Source organism: Thermobia domestica, chromosome 9 (assembly GCF_964235325.1).
Source record: "Thermobia domestica chromosome 9, izTheDome1.hap1.1, whole genome shotgun sequence".
In the NCBI taxonomy this organism is placed as follows: Eukaryota; Metazoa; Arthropoda; class Insecta; order Zygentoma; family Lepismatidae; genus Thermobia; species Thermobia domestica.
This window is the reverse complement of record NC_137462.1, coordinates 30,093,381-30,114,145: the sequence shown is the minus strand read 5'-3', so window position 1 is coordinate 30,114,145 and position 20,765 is coordinate 30,093,381. Positions and strand designations below refer to the sequence as shown.

The 20,765-nt window shown below is 36.3% G+C and overlaps 1 protein-coding gene and 1 long non-coding RNA gene across 4 annotated transcripts in view; one reads left to right on the top strand and one right to left on the bottom strand.

The window, feature by feature from the left end:
• The window catches only part of LOC145694516 (uncharacterized), a 452,605-nt gene that overhangs the window by 33,248 nt on the left and 398,592 nt on the right, over positions 1–20,765 (bottom strand). For both annotated transcript variants that reach the window (XM_081770828.1, XM_081770829.1), the window contains one exon: positions 15,882–16,043. In XM_081770828.1, the coding sequence (XP_081626954.1) occupies positions 15,882–16,043 (162 nt within the window). The remainder of the gene's footprint in view (positions 1–15,881; positions 16,044–20,765) is intronic.
• The window catches only part of LOC145694518 (uncharacterized), a 202,010-nt gene that overhangs the window by 10,602 nt on the left and 170,643 nt on the right, over positions 1–20,765 (top strand). The gene's annotated exons all lie outside the window — the stretch shown is intronic.

Here is a 20,765-nt window from a genome sequence, read left to right as displayed (position 1 = left end):
AATATGGTATAACTCGCTTGTTCCGAAAAGAAAAATCCAAAAGAGATAGTTTACTTTGACAGTGAAATTTTTCCCGACGATTTGCTTAAAAATTACTCGATATATTGTCAAAAGTACAGATAGAAGAGTTTACCTGTGAGGGTAAGCTTTTCCCGATGACCTTCCTAAAAACAACTCAGGAGATGTTTGTTGTTCATATTTTATAAATACGTGTTACATAAATAACCTAGCTATATGGTATAATTCCCTCATCCGGAAAATCTAGAAATGGTATATTACTTTTTATCCTGCGATTTTCTCAAGAACGACTCAGGCGATTGTGTTCGTATTTCATAAATAAATGTTTTATGAAAACACTAACAATATAGCATAGCTCGTTTGTACTGAAAAGATCCACAAGGGATAATTTATTCTTGGGGATGACTTTTTGCATAATTTTCTCAGAAATTACTCAGACGCTTTTGCTTATAGTTCACATACAATTATATCCTTTATAATTCTAATATATGGATCAAGTTATTTCTAACGGAAATATGACCAATGGGTACTTTACTTTTGGGCCTGAAGTTTCTTCTAGCAAAGTTTTCCAAAACATTATTTTATTCGCAATTTCCCAAATAAATGTTTCAATAACAGTTGCAGCCTAACGTAAGTCAGTGTAAAAAATTCGAGCGAGAAAGTACAGTGCGTTTACTCCGTACCCTTTCTTAAATATATTTTTAAATGTTACACCTAATCACAATTTCCCGAACAAAATCGAAACTTCTTTTTAAATGTGCCTTGTTGTGGTCAAATGGTTCAAGTGCATTGGTTCTGGATTAGATTTCCAGTGAGTGCTAGTGTATCTTCATCCAAGAGATGTGACACGTCGGTGCAAAGAAGAAAGTGTTTAAATAAGCCTAACCAAGCTAATCAACAAAAGAAATAATACAAGTTACGAAATTATCGTAGAAACGTTGTTAATATTAGGTAGGTTCGACTGGAATGTCCAAACAATTATCAATTCCAAAGGTCTTTGTTTTCGTCCGGCGGGAGATCATGTGGTTCGGATTTCACGTTAATCAGTAGGTCCACGTCTCATATAGCCTCGCTGCTGAAACGGACGATAAACTCAAAATCACATCACACATCTTTGTTTTCGCCTTTGTTTTAGCTCATAAATGTCTCAGTCATAAGCTCTTTAGTGGTTAGCGTACGCGCCTTTGGCGTGGAAGACCCGGCTTCGATTCCTGGCGAGAGCTCACGTGGTTCGGAGTCCACGTTAATCAGTAGGCCGACGTCTCATATAGCTTCGTTGCTGAACGAGACGTTAAACTCAAACTCAATGTCTTTGTTCATAAATGTCTTTGTGTATGGTTTTGCATATACGTGGCATGGACATTAAATTTTGATTTCTACGCCATATGTATCTAATTACATACACACCTATAGAACGAACACAACAAACTTGGAATATCTACATTGTTTGCGTATGGAAAATAATCACGCTCTACTGTACAGGACAGCCGTGTGTATGGAATTCCATACACATGGCAATCAACGTATTAAGAAATGTATAATAATAAGAATTATTATTATTATTATTGTTATTATTATTATTATTGTTATTATTATTATTATTATTATTATTATTATTATTATTATTATTATTATTATTAATAATAATAATAATAATAATAATAATAATAATAATAATAATAATAATAATAATAATAATAATAAACAGAAAACGATACGATCACTTACACAATTTATAAATATAAGTTAACATTTAATAAGCATATAACTGCAATGGAATTAAGTTGTTTCTCCCTCTCCCTGAACGCTACAGCCCTTATTGTTCTAAGGCGTAGAAGAGAACTTGTGGCACCCACGATTTGGGGCGGTGTGTGGTCACAACTTGGTATTCCTTTGTTGTTAGTCCTAGCTTTCTAGACGGATGCAGTTATTACCGGTAGAATATACAAGCAAATAGACTTTTGTATTACTATTAAAGTAAATAATTACACATTCCTTCAATGTGATACTTGTGGTTGCTTAACCGTATACAGACAGCTGATCCATGGAAAAATCGTTAATAATAATAATAATAATAATAATAATAATAATAATAATAATAATAATAATAAATAACAGGAACTCGACAAATATTCTTGCAAATAATAGGAAAAAGTTTGCGTCACACTGTTCACTTTGCTGGACACACCAGTGTGGCGCGTTATACCGATTGTGGCACACTGGAATATAGGGTGTTTTTTTTTTTTTTTTTCAACTATTCCAACTGCTTCAATTGAAATGGATCTATAATAATAAGAGAATGAATTTAGTCTTCTTACCCTTCAATTTAGAAATAAGGTTCGCGAGAATTTCATAAAAGAATAATATACTCAGAATTGTATATAGTAGTTTGTTTTATTCGAAATTACATACCGGTACTTCCTGCAACTGTTTTTTGATTGAAATGATTTGAAATGAAATTTTTAAGTTTTACGTCCCACGATTATACCGGATAGGCTAAAAGAGACAGTGATGATAAGAAATGAATGAAATGGTGGAATGAAAAAAGTGGGATAAAACGGGAGAACCTCGAGAAAACCCACGCACACAGTGTTTGTCCAGCACAAGGTTCACTTGGCGCGAGCATAGATCGAACCAAGGACTCCATACACCAAAGGTGAACGCTCTACCACTGAAACACCGTGGTCTCTGAAATTACTTATGGAACAACCGAGAACTATGCTGTAATATTTGAACGTGCTCCAAGTTTGCAATAATTAGTTTAGTTAAATTCATTATTAACAATTAAATAATTGCATTCATTATTAACAGGTAAATGCTGCTGATGCAAAGACTTAAATCTAGCGATACCGCGAGCGTAAGTATTAAACAGAGGGATTTTAAAGAGCCCCCTGAGCTGGGGGCCCTGGGCTCCATTGGCTCTGCCCTTAATCCGCTAATGCCTATAGATTATAAATTAAAGGGGACGGGCCGGGTCCGTTCTAAAAATTCCGGCCCATGCAGACCTCTAGCTCCTGTGTATATGCTATCTGAAAATACAGTAGAGTTTCGCTTATCCGACATAAAACAGGCAGGCAGAACGCCGGATAATATGGATGTGTTAAGGAAAGACCTATAAAAAGTCAAACTATGATATAATTTTACACATTACGCATCTAATTATCATCTTTGCAAGAAACAAATATAATGCATTGACTCAGTGATATCCAGCGTGAGGTCCTGGAAGCTGTCCCTTACCAAACCTCAAGCACTTTTTAATAAACCTACTTTTTCCCTTTTGAGGTTTTTTTTTTTATGTCAGATTACTTTGAGTCAGTGTCCAAACTGTGGACAATGCGTTGTTGTTATAATTCTAACAAGTAACACTTCCCAAGTGTAACACTCCGATTTTGATAAAATTTGGCAGGTAGATACTATACATAAAATAAACAAATAAGTGCTTTTTTAATTTTTTTATTTATTTTTGTTGAAAAACGGTTTTAGGGGGCAAAAGCCCTCACCAAAAATTTGAAAGTTGACGCTCGAAAGGCAAAAACAAGTGGACCAAAGTGAACGAAATTGTGAGCAGATATTGCGGACATAAAATTAGGGAATACGTGTTTTGTATTTTCCTGGAAAAAACGGTTAGGTGGGGCACAGATCCCTCCAAACCTTTGATCATGAAATATCAAAAGTGCTAATAACAGTATGTCAGAAGTGCCTAAATTTACATGAAGAATTGGAACAAAACTTTGTGTTAGGACAATAAGCAAAAAATAAACAAATTCGGCATTTTTATTTCCTGCGAAAAAACGGTTTTAGAGGACAAAAGGTCCCCCCCATGAATTTTGAAATTTGACGCAAGAAAGGCAAGAAAAAATGTACCGAACTGAATGAAATTGTTCACAAATGTTGTAGATGTAAAATGAGGAAATACGTGCTTCGTATTTTCCTGAAAAGAGAAAAAAACCTTTTGAGTGGACCGAGGCGTTGAGTGTCGGAAGGATTGGACCGAAGCGAATGAAATTGTCTGTAGATATTGGATATGAAAAATAAAGCCTCTCGTGTTTCACAAGTGTCTCCATCAGATTTCTTCAAATTTGGCAGATCAACAACAAGCACAAACAGTATAGCGTATTTTGTAGTATTTCACGAGGCAACTTTAACCCTTACAATGTTTTTCCGCATAAACAAAAACACGTGCCGATTAATTTCCTGTTTGCTGTTGATGTGCCAAAATTGATAGGGACATCTTTAAAACACGAAAGTCCTTATTTTACATACAGTCTATACAATATCTACACACAATTTCATTTGCTTCGGTCCACTCCTTCCTGCACTTTTACGGTAATATTAACTTTTTTTTGGAGGGGCTCTAGGCCCCAACACTGTTTTTTCATACAAATTAAAATGCATTTCATTTATTGTTTTGCAAATTGTCCCTATACGAAGTTTCGTTGCAATTCTCCATACTCTTTAGGAACTTCTGACGTATACATACTTATTTGCACTTTTGATATTTCCTAATCAACAGCTTAGAAGGTCCAAGCCCCACTCAATCGCTTTTTTCCAGGAAAATACGAAACACAATTACCTCAATTTACGTCTAGAATATCTGTGCACGATTTCAAAATTTGGAGGGGGGGATTCTGCCCCCTAAAACCAATTTTTCGCAGAAAATAAACCTTTTTTTTTTTTGCGTATTGTCCCTACACAATGTGTCGTTCCAATTCTTCATGTCCTTTAAACACTTCTGACATACTGTTTTGGAGGGGTCTGTGTCCCACCGAAACGTTTTTTTTTTATTTTTCAGGAAAATACGGAACCCATATTCCCTCATTTTTCGTCTACAATATCTGTGCACAATTTCATTCATTTCGGTTCACTTCTTCTTGCCTTTCGGGCGTCAACTTTCATCATTTTGGATGGGGGATTTTGTCCCCTAAAACAGGCATTCGTTTAGTTTTTGCGTATTGTCCATACACAAAGTGTCATCGGAATTCTTCGTCCTTTACACACATCAGACATATTGTTACTAGCACTTTTGATATTTCATGATCAAAGGTTTGGAGGGGTCTGCGTCCCACCTAACCGTTTTTTCCAGGAAAATACAAAACACGTATTCCTTCATTTTACGTCTGCCATATCTGTGCACAATTTCGTACACTTTGGTCCACTTCTTTTTGTCTTTCGGGCGTCAACTTTCAAAATTTTAGGTGAGTGCTTTTGCCCCCGTAAAACAATTTTTCCGCAGAAAATAAAAAAAACCTGTATTCGTTTATTTTATGTGTAGTATCTGCCTGTCAAATTTTATCAAAATCGGAGTGTTACACTTGGGAAGTGTTACTTGTAAGAATATACCGTAATGCCATTGATACCAGGTGGAATTAAAGAACACTTTTAAATGGGATTACAATTTCGTTTCCGGTCTCTTTATAACATTACTGTATTATAACGATACACTCATTGCCATTTGCTATTTTTGTTATGTGATATACGTAGCAGACAGTTTTCCTTACATGTCTCTAGAAAATATTTTTTGATTTCGTGTGAGTTAGAATTAAGTTTGACCGGTTCATAAATGACAAGTAAGAAACGTTTAAGAGAAATACAGAACTGTTGCATTATTATTATTATTATTATTATTATTATTATTATTATTATTATTATTATTATTATTATTATTATTATTATTATTATTATTATTATTATTATTATTGATATTTTTGAAACATTAGAATTACGTGCTTACGAGGATTCGTGTCGGGTCCCCTCCGAAAAGAAAAGCTGGATATGTGGTGCCTGCACTGAATGATAGACGTATGAGTCAAGGTATAGACGAGCGTGCTAGGCGATCGAGTCCGGAGCATCAAAAACAGACCAAGACCACAACTTGCAGTTCTTCTTGCCGATTGATGCTGCTTTTTACCTGCTATGATATGTCGGATAATATTGTGAAATAAACGAAGGTCAAGACCATGGCGTATTGGTGTTTCATGCACCTAAACCTGTAAAATATTTGTGCCGAAAACATCTTTCACTCACTAGCTAAATTTGAGGGTATGATCGCTCATCTTGCCTTATAAAGTATAGTCTTGTAAAGAATATATATAGCACAATAAAAACCTTAAGACCAAATTCAATGATTTTCTATAGTTTTCTTTTTTAATAACGGGAAACATTCATTTCATCACGATAAATCACGTTTGATACTAAGATGTCTGTTTCTGACTATATATATTTTTCAAACTTTATTGGAGATAATTTTTTTTTTCAAGAAAAGAGGATGATAAAGGAAGCTATACAACACCATAAACTGAAAGCAATCGGTATTACTAATAGTACACTAATTCTAAATAAATACGTCATCAGAGGAAACAACAAGTTATTTCCTAATTGTATTGTTTCAGTTTTATCAACATAAAAATTATACACTTTCTACAATGTTTTGTAAAGAAAAAAAATTGAACAGGACCGGATGGGATTCGATCTGGTGTCAAAACAGTATAAGAATTACTAGTCCGTCACACTACCCACTTGACCACACAGATTTTCTTTCGTTGCCTCTCTTTTTCTTAAGAAATAAATGCTCATGGCTATAGAGCATGTCACTTCCAAACTTAAGACAACAGTTTTTCTCTTTGTTTATATATTTTCGTATAACATCTTGCTTACAGAAGCTAATTTATATTTGGCAGACAATTTACACCCTAGATTTAAGCCAATAAATGCAATATTTTACTCCAATTTCCATTCCTTGGTTCAGCTCTTCTCCTACTAATCTTGTTATTCCCTCTGCAATCGTGCTGTGCTACTCCAAAAATTCCCTCGAAAACATTATTGCCAGTATACACAAAACCGAACATAATTTTGTTTTTTGCTTATATTTTTATTATTTTATTATATTTTTTGGAAATATCTCCTTAGATGGATTGCTTTCTATTATCTCCACTTACTAATAACTAAATTTTACCCATAAACATATGGAAAATGAAATAATTGCGAAAAATCGTGAGTTACAGTATACGCGCAATTTTTTTTGCGCATGGGAGTACATATTGCGATATATGTTTCCCACGATGACTTCGAAATATTTTCATGAACCATGAAACATATTGTGCTTCCTTTAAGCTTAAGAATAGTGTCTATAATTTCGCGTTGAAATCGATTGGAGATTAGAGATATACTTACAGCATGAGCCATACGAAAACTTAATCTGAAATGAATGAAATGAAATCTTTAAGTTTTACGTCGCACGATTATGCCGGCTACGCTAAAGGAAACGGTGATGATAAGAAATGAATGGAATGGTGGAACGGAGAAAGTGGGAGGAACCGAGAGAACCCCGAGAAAATCCACACACACGGTGTTTGTCTATCACAAAGTTCACTTGGCGCGAGCTGGGATCGAACCAGGGATCTCTTGTACCAGAGGTGAACGCTTTTCCACTGAACCACCAAGGCCCCTTAATGTGAAATGAAATCTTTCAGTTTAACTCGTTTGCTGCCACTTGACGCCATATGGAGTCATTCATACCTATTCCTGTGTGCTATTGACGCCATATATGTCATTCATACCTATTGCTGTGTGATATTGACGCCATATGGCGTCATTCATATCTATTCATGTATGCTATTGACGCCATATGGCGTCATTCATACCTATTGCTGTGTGATATTGACGCCATTTAGCGTCAAGAGGTAGTTCTCATTGCAGACACTCTCTGTAAAGTGGAACGCAGGTATCGAGCTTTTATACACTCGTGTAGAGGTCTGTACGGGCTGGCGTTCGGGCCTACGAAGCATAGATCACTTTGGGCTCGGGCCGTAAATTGTTAAATATACAATCATATTTCTCGGGCTTTATCGGGCCTAACTTTGTAAATATACCGTACAATGATATTTATGGGACCATTCTTCATGGATAACTTTTAAAGCACTTCTAAATTTTTAACTTGAGACGCCCATAATAAAAATGTTATTATCATTTTATAATTGAGAGTAAAGCTAACTGTCTAGTAGTGGAGAGAAAAACTAAAAGTAACAGAAATAAACATATTGGGCCTTATGCACAGTCGTTTTGACGTATGATTAGCGTCATACTAATGGTCTGATTACTGCAGGAAACATGTTAGTCGAACTCTTTAGTATGGCACTAATTACGCGTCAGAACGTCTCTGCATAAGGCCCATTTAGTTTATCTGTGAGCGAAAGTAAGCAGCCAGAGTATGGATTCCATTCTTTTTTTTCACAACAATTGGCAATGACTGTTTTGAGGATTATCAAAGTGAGTTTAGTGACATCCATTTGCATAAGAATTTGCACACATTGACACTTTGATTTAAATATTTGGAGTATTCATTTCAAGCTGGGCATTTCATGAGAATTTATATAAATGAAATGAAGTATTTAGTTTGACGTCCCACATTTATGCACCGAGGCTAACGGAGACGGAATTTATATAAATGACCATCGTCTTTAGATAATTTATATAGTTAACAAGTGCAAATCATAAGCTTTATTTCGTTAATCTCTCTGAATCATGTAAGCTTTAAAAACTGCAAAATTAAACGTCTAATTGTTGTAAATAAAAATTTAAAAATTTGCATTAATTATTAAGTTTCTGTAATTCGGGCTTATTTCATTAGCACACGAGCTCGGGCCGGACTCGTGCTTAAAAAAGATAAAGCATATTTCGGACTCGGGTCGGGACTCACATTATAAATTAACGGGCCGGACCGGATCCGGGCTTAAAAAAAAATCCGGTCTGTGCAGATCTCTACTCTGGTGGCACACAATGTTGGCCTGTTAGTTTCTGTAGTGTGCTTGGTTTCCGCTAGATGTAGCTAATTTGTTGCAAAAGTGTAAGTGGCGCATTGGGTTGGGATACTGAAATCAAGGTGGCAGCGAAAGGGTTAATGTCCCATGATTATGCGCCTTTAGGCTGAAAGAGACAATGATTAAGGCAACGCTAGAAGAATTGGTGGAATGAGAATGTGAAAGTACCTCGAGAAAACGCACGGGCACGATGTTGTCTACCACAATTTACTTAGCCGGGGATCAAACCAGGGACCTCACACACCGGAAGCAAGCGCTCTACCACTGAGCCACCGTGACTCCCTACTTAATTTGCAAAATGTATTCTAACATAAGTTCAGTTAAAATAATACTAATAATTTTATGAAACATATACCGTACCAAGTGTTTTGTTTTACGCTTTAAGAATCATTCTATTGGTTGGAACAACAATCGGACAATAGTAAGGAATCGAACAACCAACCAGTGACGCCTTCTAAGAGAAGTCACATCAGTAAAAAATGTATTTTTTTTTATCGAATTGACTTCCCTCCCGACAGGGACGGAGCCAAGGGGGTCCCCTCCGCTCCAGAAATGAAAAATGAAATGAAATTTTGAGTTTTACGTCCCACGGTTACGCCAAAGGAGACAGTGATGATGAGTAATGAATGAAATGGTGGAATGAAGAAAGTGGGAGGAAACGGGAGAACCCCGAGAAAACCCACGCACACGGTGTTTGTCCACCACAAAGTTCACTTGGCGGGAGCAGGGTTTGAACCCGAGATCCCTAGCACCAGAGGTGAACGCTCTACCACTGAGCCACCGCGGCCCCAGAAACCAGAAATGAAAAATTTAAGGAACGACGAAACAAAAAGAAACGAGAAAAAGAAGAATCAGCGTTAAAAAGCTACATCAACCTTTTGGTTACTCTTCCTTGTGAGGAGATTTGTAATACTTGCAATACATGATGGCGAATGAGCGAGATATCCTGGAAAAGTCAGGGAATTTGAAATTTCTAGAAAGCTTACCGAATTCTCAGAATTTTTGCTACTAGTCAGGGAAACTTTAAGCTTTCGAAAGCATAGTGCCGTTCTGTAACAGTGTGGACATTTTTTTAAAAATAATTTTTCGTCACCGCTTCTCTGCACTATCCAACATGTTATTTCAGAAACAATTTTCTACTACTCCTTTAACCTGTCATTAAGAACAGACAGTAATGGACGAAATAATAAAAACAAAAAAGTTATGTGGAAAGAAAGTTCTGTTAACATTTGGTTCAACAGAAAAAGGAACGCAGATATTGTAAAATATTTTCCAATGCCTTTTATATTCTTTTACACGAAATTTCTTCATACATTGTTTTTAAAATACTTACTAACATATCCCAATTTTATTCTCCTAACAGACCAATATATGTTGCCAGTAAAGTAGTTTATATTCATCGACGTCCTGGATCTTCAGTATTTCATGTCTCCCCCCCCCCAGTCATTACGAAATCCTGGCAAAACGAACCAACATATATTCCAGTAAAATAGTTTAGAATGCTCGAGCCTTTGATGTGATGACAACAATATTTCATGTCACGGACCCCCCACCCTTTCCGAAATCCCGGCTACGTGCCTGTTCCCGAGCTGCTATTTTTCCCAATCAAAGAGCAAAAAAATCTCTCTTCGCTCATTTCTAGTGTGCGCGGTACCACAAGTAACAGACATAAATAAATCGATTGGCTGTATGACACCACTCCGCCAGTTATAGCAGTTATCACAACGTTCCCCGATTTTTAATCTCACTTCGGTTGATAATAATCAGCGTATCCTCCTAGTATTGGCATTTTCTTTTCTGGATTTTAGAATTAAAAATAAAACGCCTGCACAATACAATATTCTGGCGCTTCTTGGAATTGGTCCACCGCCAGAAAAAACACAAGAAGGAAACAAAAACATATGAAACAACGAGCAAGTGGATCCAATCATGATTGACCTTGGCAGTGACCCATGATCTCCAAATGAGTATTTCTGGTGCATTCTAGTTCGTATAGTCACTGATTGACTGTGAGAATTGCACCGATACTCATTCTCTCAAAGAAAGGAAGAGAAAACTGGCTAAAAACATGATTTAAGCGAGCAGACGGGTGGGGTAGAACGGGGGAGATTAATGACGAAGCATCACGAAAGCAGAGTTTATATTTAGAACTAAGAATTCTTAGACACCAGGAACTATGAGGATATCTACGAAAACTAGGACGTTGTATCTCACGTCAGATGGTGTCGTAAGTCATACTGCACTAGGAGGAAAACAAAAAATTGCCAACAAAAACTGACACTTGGAACTTGGAAACTATTACAATTTTTGCTACGAAACTCTAGTCTAGCTAGTTGGCTCTCGAGTACTCCAAACGGCTACTGAGCATATTGTTCGAAGGTGATTCAAAAAGTAATCCCTCCAAGCCCTGCCAATAGTACTGCAAACATTTTGAACTGTTCCCCATCAATGCACTAATGTTTAATCTATAGAATATCACTTGTTTTTACCTTCCTATCTCTTTCCGTTCCAGAGTAATGGAGCACGGTTGAAACAGCGTGCTGTCATTGAATTTCTAACTGCCGAAGGTTGTGCACTCACGGTCAGAAACATTCATCACCAGCAACGAGTCGTGCATTGCGACCCGGAAACAAAGCGTCAGTCCATGGAGTACCGCCACATATCTTCTCCTCTGCCAAAAAATTCAAAGTTGTCCCATCTGCTGGCAAAGTGTTGTTGACATTCTGCCTATAGACCGAATCTTGCGCCCTGCGACTTATGCCTCTTTCCCAAACTTAAGCTTCACCTTAAGAGGCCTCATCCCGGCGAAATTAAAATACCGCTAATTTTACAGTAATTATGTGATATCTTCAAATAGATAAAAGATAATTGAAATATGGAACAAGAGCGCCCTAGACAATATTATTTTACGTGAGGTACCGTTATCACAAGTCACCTAGTGACTTTCTGTTTTCAGACGTTTAGAAACGCGAAAATAAATGCCGATTTTCAAAATGGCTCGAAATCGAAAGCAGATAATAAGTGAGTCGTGATAACGATATCTCATGTAAAATGATATTGTCTAGGGCGCTCTTGTTCCACATTTCGATTATCTTTTATCTATTTGAAGATATCACATAATTACTGTAAAATTAGCGGTATTTTAATTTCACCGGGATGAGGCCTCTTAAGGGCCAACCGCCACAGTTGTGACACGGAGGTGGAAGCACCAGTGCCACCATAATTCTTCGCAGGCGGCATGAAAAACATTGTTTCGCGTTGGCGCAAATGTGTTGTCCGTAAAGGGACTATGTTGAAAAATGATGCCATCATTTGTAGCTGACATTGCAAGCTTTCTACTGATACTTGTATCGGTGTTATATATCAAACACAAATAAAGGTATCACCTTGGAGGCATTACTTTCTGAATTACCCTCGTATATGTCTCTTCTGGAACTCTATCTCCTTGACAGCATATATCTATGTATTTCTAAGACCACACCTATACAGTTTTGGTTGTGACATGAATTTTAGACTCCAGAACAGCGATACTAAAACTTTTCTACATTTAGTACCTATTGCTAATATTTTGCACTGGCTGTCAGTGGATCTCGACTTTGTTTTTTTGGGGTTCACGCCACAGTCTCCTTTTTTGAGAAACACTAACGTACATACCCCCGGTATACTAACGTATGCATTAGCAACATTGTGGCAGTTTCTCATTAATTATTATTAATACGCAGTCTTGAACATATCTAAAAAATAAACATGTTTTAGAATTTTGCAACATTTTCTTGTCACTTTAAAAAAAAATTATATGAATTACTTATTTGTATTTATCTTCTATCTTCACTGCCACACTGCCTCGAAAGTTCCGCGACACATACGCCAAATCTCGCGGCATACAGGCTGAAAATCACTAGTCTAAATAAGTAGTCTAAAAAAAATGGCGACTGGAATCAGGGGCGGATCCAGGACCGACTTCTGGAGGGCTGACGAGTTGTCATACTGCTACTTAGTTACTTTTAAGAGCTTCAAACTCTGGGATGGGTTTTATTTATATAGGATAAAATAAGATAGTTTCCTCTTCTGGGGAAAGGGCGATCGACTCGATCACCCTTCCCCCCTGGATCTTCCACTGACTGGAATTGTGCCTGATAGTTGGGGAGGACGAGGCAAGTGCCAGTTGTAAGCCGTTTCTATTCTGTTTGGATCTAATGTCAACTGTACTGTAAGCTGTTTATATTCCGTTTGGCGCTAATGCCAGTTGTTAACTTTATTATTATTATTCGACCTATTACTATTACTATTATTATTATTATTATTATTATTATTATTATTATTATTATTATATTTCGGGCTAAATGCCAGTTATGTTTTCTTTCAATTTCGGGCTAATGCATTAGACTCAGGCGATGTTGCTTATATTTTAAAAAAATATTTCATTAATAATTTGACAATATAACATAACTCATTTCCCCTGAAAATCCACAAGGATTAGTTTACTAATGGGGTAAGCGCTTTCTAAACAATTTTCTTAAAACTGACCTTGGTGATTTTGTCCATATTTCATAAAATAAATATTTGATTAATAATTCTATAAATCATTTCCAAGAAAATATTCACGGGTAATTTACTTTCAGTAGTGAGTTCTCATTGGGGCGGAGTTCTTTAAAAACGCCTTAAAATTTTGATCGTTTTTCATAAGAAAATGAATCATTAATAATTGCAGCATAACATGATTTAGTTTAAGGTTAGTGTAAAGGGACAAGTTTTGCCGATAGATGTCACTACAGTATTCGTATCTCTTCCATGTATTTTTTTTTTTTTACCTTTCACAAAAATTCACAATTTCTTTTATAAATTTCAACCTAGAGACTTCAAATTTTTTAGAGAAGGAACACTTGCAGATCGCTACCTATTGTTGTTCACAGCATACTGGAACTATAGTGAGATGGGAAGTAAAATCGTGTGTGATTTTGTAAATAAAATCAGTAGTCGCGAGTCGGAGGAGGACTTTTAGGGCGGATTTTCATGCAAGCAATTTCTGTGTGTTAGCCAACAGAGTTAGTTAGAACCGTACTTAAACAACTTTCTCAATTGACTATTCAGTCATATCGCAAGCAAAGAACACAACGGACGCTTTGCATGAAAGTCCACATTTAAGGTAAACTAACAATACAATACCAAATTCAGTAATTTGCAGTTTAATGTGTTATTTCAGCACAGACGCTGTACGAAATGTGAACTATGGATTAACATGGAACCCAAACCACATTAGCTCCTACCACGAATCGAACGCAGGTCTCCTGGTCTGAAAGCACGTATGATGACCATGGGGAAGATCAATGACAATAATTAAATTGGAGCATTTATTTGAAAGGTACTCATAAGTTACACATGGGCAGAGCATTCATGAAACATACATACAACAAGACATATAATAAAAAATACATATAAAGTACATATTCAAAAAATACATGGGGGCCCACATGAGCTTTGGGGGGACCGGGCCTTCGCCCCCCCCCAGGATCGGTGCCCTTGCACACGGGCGTCATTTAGGGGACACAGGAGAGTCAACTTCCCACCCTTGAGTTTGATATACATCAAGAGTAAAGAACATATTAATAAGGCGAGAAGCTCTGCTTATGTTGGTAGCGATCTAGCTCTCCAGTATCAAAGCGATACCTAACAAAAAACAAAACAAAAACAAACAAACAAAAAAAAAAAAAATCTGGTGACATTCAAATCACGGTCTATCGAATATTTTCACTGAATCCGGATATAATTTCTGGTACTAGACCGCGCCTCCATTGCTTTCAAATGCGATTGCGAATGCAAACTGCAAATTCATGTGCCTTTACTAGAGCCGAAGTTGAGCTAAAGGTTGATATCATAGCTAAAGGTTAGCGTACGCGCCTTTGGCGTGGGAGACCTGGATTCGATTCCCAGCGGAGCTCATGTGATTCGGGTTCCACGTTAATCAGTAGGTCCCCACTCATAAAGCCTCGTTCCTGAAAGGGACGTTAAACTCAAAGTCAACTCAATTAGATCCGAAGTTTTGCGAATGCGAATCAAGTTGGAATATCTCTTTCAAAGTTTTATAGTGAAACATTTTTGCTTGAAAATTTGTACCTTAAAGTCTTGAGAGGACGAATGTGGATAAATGACATATTTTTATGAAGAAATGAGGAGCGAGAATTTAACTTATTGCCTTAGCTAGAACAGCAAGAAGAAAAGTTTTTCGAGTATTTTAGAATGACACCTGCAACATTCTATTACATACTTCACAAAATCTCATCTGCACTTGAAAAATATTCCAATTTTCGAGAGTATAAGCTTCCGTGGTAACAGCTAATATTTTCACTTTAAAATAAATTAACTAAATAAAATTAGAGATTACAGAATCAAACTACTTTCTAAGAAAATTTTCTCCATGAGCAAAGAAACCAGTTTTTGCTATTTCAAACATATTTGTCAATAATTACCTGTATTCGTAAAATCATTATTTGAGGAATAAAAAGGAAATATAAATTGAATAAAAAGTTGCAGTTCGTGTATTAATTAAATCTTCATATTTTAAAGACAAAACAAAGAAAAATATAATACCTTCCACTCCAAGTTCCTTGATTACATCTGCCCATAATTTGTGCACGACGTGTCGTTTGTGATAATCTGGCTGAGCTTGGTTCCACAATCGAATTTTATCAAAAACATAATTTATTAAAGCATCCACATCTACTTCCATTTTTTTTTTAAATCTCCGCACCTCGCAACGTCATCTGCTTTCAAGCAAAACAAACTTTCTTCTCTCACGTAGCGTTCAATTCCTCTGCAGACGACTCTCCATTCTCACGAATTCGGACGAACAATCCCAGCAGGTTGGGATCGTTCGCACTCGCATCTTTTCGCAGGTCGGAACTAGTCGAGGTAGTCCAATTTATTTACACATGCAGGAAAATTCGCATTCGCATTCGCAATCGCGTCCAATGGAGGCGCGGCCACATGATTATACAGAAGTCTTTGACAAACGCCATAATAATAATTAAAGCTGTTACTATTACTTACCGTACTTTAGCTCCTGCAATTCGATTCACAGGCCGAATATCTCCTATATCAACGGACGTGTACAAAATATCAACGAACAGGTAAGATGGGATGTCTTTGCAATAAAATGTCAGCTGAGAATCATCATTACTATTGCTGTCGTCTACATCAATCGGGTAGTCTCTAGAAAATAAAAAGAGAATATAAGAGAGTTACTAGCTGTACAAAACTGTGCAAAAAATGGTTTATTTCTAACTTGAAACTGTACTTATACTTATGTTATTCAGGGTGGGGTAAATAAAAGTGGCCCGAATTGGACGTGAATGTATACACAGAAACACACCACTGGTTCAGATCTTAGTGTGGGCTGTGTCAGTGTGAGATAAGTGGTGCACAGCTGAAGATGGTACTCACAGCGCAGTAGATAGTGTTCGTTGTGGAAAGTTACGTGAAATCAAATTTGTGGAAAGAGTGCGATCAGTTGTTTGCTCATGAATTTCATGGAGTCAAAGTGCCAGCAAAGAATGCAATGCAACGATTAATCAGAAAATGGCTTCAGATAAAATCTGTCTTGAACAAGGCAAAAAACATTCCGAAACATGTCCAAACACCTGAAATTGTGGATGCAGTTAACCAGAAAATGCTCCAGAGCCCTACCAAATCAACCCGACGCCTGTTGCAAGAGACTGGCATATCACGTTGATCATGTGGATGAATACTGGTGGATCACATTTATACAATCTTCACTCCTGACAGAGTTGTCAGCAGAGGTCTGGTGTCAGCCCTAGCTGGCCACCCCGGTCACCTGATCTGTCGTGTGCGATAACTTTTTGTGGGGAAACCTCAAGTCTAAGGTGTATCGCAACAACCCTCATAGTCTTCAAGAACTGCAGCTGAACGTTTCTGATGAGATTACATCAAATTTCAGCAGCCCAGCTTCGATCTGCCTTCTACAACTTGCTGACCAAGGTCCAAAAGTGCTAAGAGATTAATGGTGGTTATTTTCAGCATCTACAACAAGGAGATTAGCGAGCCTTGTGTTGTAACTCTGATAATAATAGGGGGCACGGTGGCTCAGTGGTAGAGCGTTCACCTCCGGTGCTTGGGGTCCCTGCTGTTGTATGGACTTTGTATTGGACAAACACCGTGCTCGTGGGGTTTCTCGGGGTTCTCCCGCTTTCTTCATTCCACCATTTCACTCATCATCAACGTCTCCTTTAGCCTAACCGGCATAATTGTGGGACGTAAAACTTAAAGATTCATTTTTCTGATAATAACAGTTACACCCGATATATATATACATATAATTTCGTGAGGGAGATTCTGAAACCTGACATTATTCCTCTATAGATACGGTCTTGCATTCCTTCTATTATTAATGCGACTAGGGAAATTCCATGCCAAAAAGAGAACATTTTCAGCGTACTTTCGGCCAATGGACGGCGTAAAGGGAAAAGAAAATTTACGTACTACAGGGATCATTCCAATGATAAAGTTAACTAACAGCAGAATAAACAAAAAGAGAAGGGGACGAATACCAATTAAATATCTAAGCCAAGCGATGCTTCTCTTGTTGATTATAGAAAGAATATATATATATATATATATATATATATATATATATATATATATATATATATATATATATATATATATATATATATATATATATATATATATATAAAGAAGCTGAACTATTGATTAATTAATTTAATGTGAATTTAATAAGTTTAAAAATTTAATTTGAAGAAATAAATTTAACATTTTCATGACACCATTACAAATGAACTAAAAAAAAGTATAACTAATATACTGTATATAATTACAGGTTATTTTTCTTAAATAAAAAGGTAATTTTATTCTTTTACGTAAACACAACTTTCAAGCTTGCCCAATTAAATTTATTGAAGACTACCACTGATACGAAGAAAAAATAATAATTAGAGAGCTTTTCGAATCTCAGAAAAAAAAGAAAAAGAAACGTTTACGTAAGTTTAAGTTTTGTAAGTATAATTAAGCAAGTTTCTCTAATTAATGAAAGAAGACCCTGTTTCATTACATATTTTTTTTCTAGAACTGCATGTTTAACGCTGTAGAAACAACCCAGGCTGTACCACATATACAGGGTGTTAATGAACTATACCGACAAACTGTTACGACGTGGTTTCTCACATCAAAATAGGAGAAAAAGTTCATATAGACCTATGGCGAAAAGTGCTTAGTTTCAGAGCTAGGGCTGTCCGAAAACGCGAAAAAGTCAAATTTCAAGAGACCCTATTTCGAATTCGATAGACTGTGGATGGTGGTCCTTATCAGCGTAAGGGAAGTCACGCATATGCAATCCAAAAATGCATATTTAATTAATGTTCAATGGGTTTATAGAGTACTCACTGCAGTGTGAAATTCCCAGACATGCCATAAACCGAATTTTGGGATATGCTCTGACTTTATGATTGGTCCAAAGTAGGCAAACGATAAGCCTTGATAGCAGTGAACACAGAATCCTTTAGCGCGATGTCGGACGTCAGCAGCTCTGTCTCTTGTACTCGGGAAAAAACGTATAATGCGTTGTTTTCTTTCACACTTAAAAGTGAAGAAAACGTGAAATATACCGTGATGAAATACATATCATCACACTTTATTCTCAAAACAATAAAACATGGAGCTGCTGGTTCCTAACACTTTCACCTTCCCTCTGAAGCATTAGGTATCCACTATTATCAGGGCTTACCTCTTGCCGACTTTGGACCCTCCTTGAAATCAGGGTATATCTGAAAACTCTTTTGACAGCATATCTGAGAATTACACCCTGTAGGGAATACCCTCTACACCTATTGACAATTAATGAAATATGCGCCTTTGGTTTGTGTATGCGTGACTTTCTTTACGCTGATAAAAACCATCATCCACAGTTTCTGGAATTCGAAATAGAGCCAATTGAAATTTAGCTTTTTCGCAATTTTGGACAGCCCTAGCTCTGAAACTATGCTTTTCGCCATAGATCCATATGAACTTACTCTTATTTTGATGTGAGGAATCACCTCTTACAGTTAGTCGGTATAGTTCATTAACGTCCTGTATATCCTGTACCACATCAAATTAGTAAGGATTTTTACCACTCACTTCCCTCAGAGTTGATATCTGATTACCTTAATCCGTTTTTTTCGGTCTTTTTCTTTTCTAGCAACGTTCTGTGCAAGCTGTGGTTCAGTGATAGACTATGGATATCTGATATTTCTACAGGGGTAACGAGATGGGGGAGGGGCTAGTCCCCTAGAACACTGCTGTACCCTCTAGAATACCGTTGGACCATAGGCTGAAACTGTGAGACTTCTTTCAATCTTTACAAATAAGGATCCATGCACACCCTAGCGAAATATCCTAGTTACGCCAATGGATATTTTGATGGGTCGATCGCTATTTTCCAACATCGAAATATCGATACCAAAAATATTACTGATCGATATTTATATTTTGAAGGTCTGTTACAGTATGTTGAGCTATAATTCCAATTCAGCCAGCGATCGAATCTGTAAGATTGGGTTGTATTTACCACGAAAAACTTAGTTTTAAATAAAGAAAGAACAATTAGGAAGATTGTGAGTTCTTCTTAAAAAGTATTTTATTAAAATATATGTCTCCAAAAAGAATGAGGTGTACTGTGTGTTAAGACTCTGTCTTTAAACGTTTTGTGCTTCAGTCCGCGAAAGACTGACCTACAAGCAGTGATGAAAATTTTCCGGAAAATTTTTCCGATTCATATAAACATACTCCACTTATTCCTAAATCGTTGTTTAGCAGTGATGTAAGGTGAAAAATTTTCTTCTACATTTTTTATCGGAAAATTTTCCCTTAACAAATATCAATGATCAAGTAACAGTTCCTCAGTATTCATAAAATTGATTGAAATGTTAAAAAGTGAAAGATCGTTTAAAGAATCTGAAAATTTTCATGGCTCAGACAATTTTCAGTACTATGTAGGAATAAGTGGAACAATTTTTCACGAATCGAAAAATTGTATGTCCTGCAAAGTGATGAAAATTTTCCGGAAAATTTTGGAACGGAAAATGTTCCGATTCATAAAAACATACTCCACTTATTCCTACATCGTTGTTTAGCCGTGATGTAAGGTGAAAAATTTTCTTCTATATTTTTTCCGAAAAATTTTCCGTTCTTAACAAATATCAGTGATCAAGTAACAGTTCCTCAGTATTCATAAAATTGATTGAAATGTTAAAAAGTGAAAGATCGTTTAAAGAATCTGAAAATTCTCATGGTTCAGACAATTTTCAGTACTATGTAGGAACAAGTGAAACAATTTTTCATGAATCGAAATATTTTCTGTCTTGTATGGAAAAATTGAAGAACCTTTTATGAGTCGGAAAATTTTCATCATTTTGAAGCAAAAGTAAAACAACTTTTTGTGAATCGGAAAGTTTCATTGCTCTGTAGAAACAAGTGAAAGGAATTTTCATGAATCGGAAAATTTTTATCACGATGTAGAAACAAGTGAAAAAACTTTTCATAATCCGGAAATTTTTGATATTATCTATAGTGATATTAGGTGGAAAATGTTCCACTATTCCACTTTTCCACTGCACATTCAGCTATAAAATTCAAGTCCTGTAGAGGTAAGTTAGACAGCAACAAATTATAATTTTCCAATTAGCTTCCGGAAACCAGAAATTTTCTAATATTTCAAGTTGGAAAGTAAAAATATACAGTCTCTCTCTCTCTCTCTCTGTGTGTGTGTGTGTGTAAAGTAAAGGGAACATACATCGAGTTTGTAGAGAACAAATGTCCCATTCCAATATTTAAAATGTAACAAGAAATTGAAAAGAAACCTTTGTGAATTTATCAATTTCAGAAACAGAAAATTCCACTATTTCTTCACATGTAGGCCTG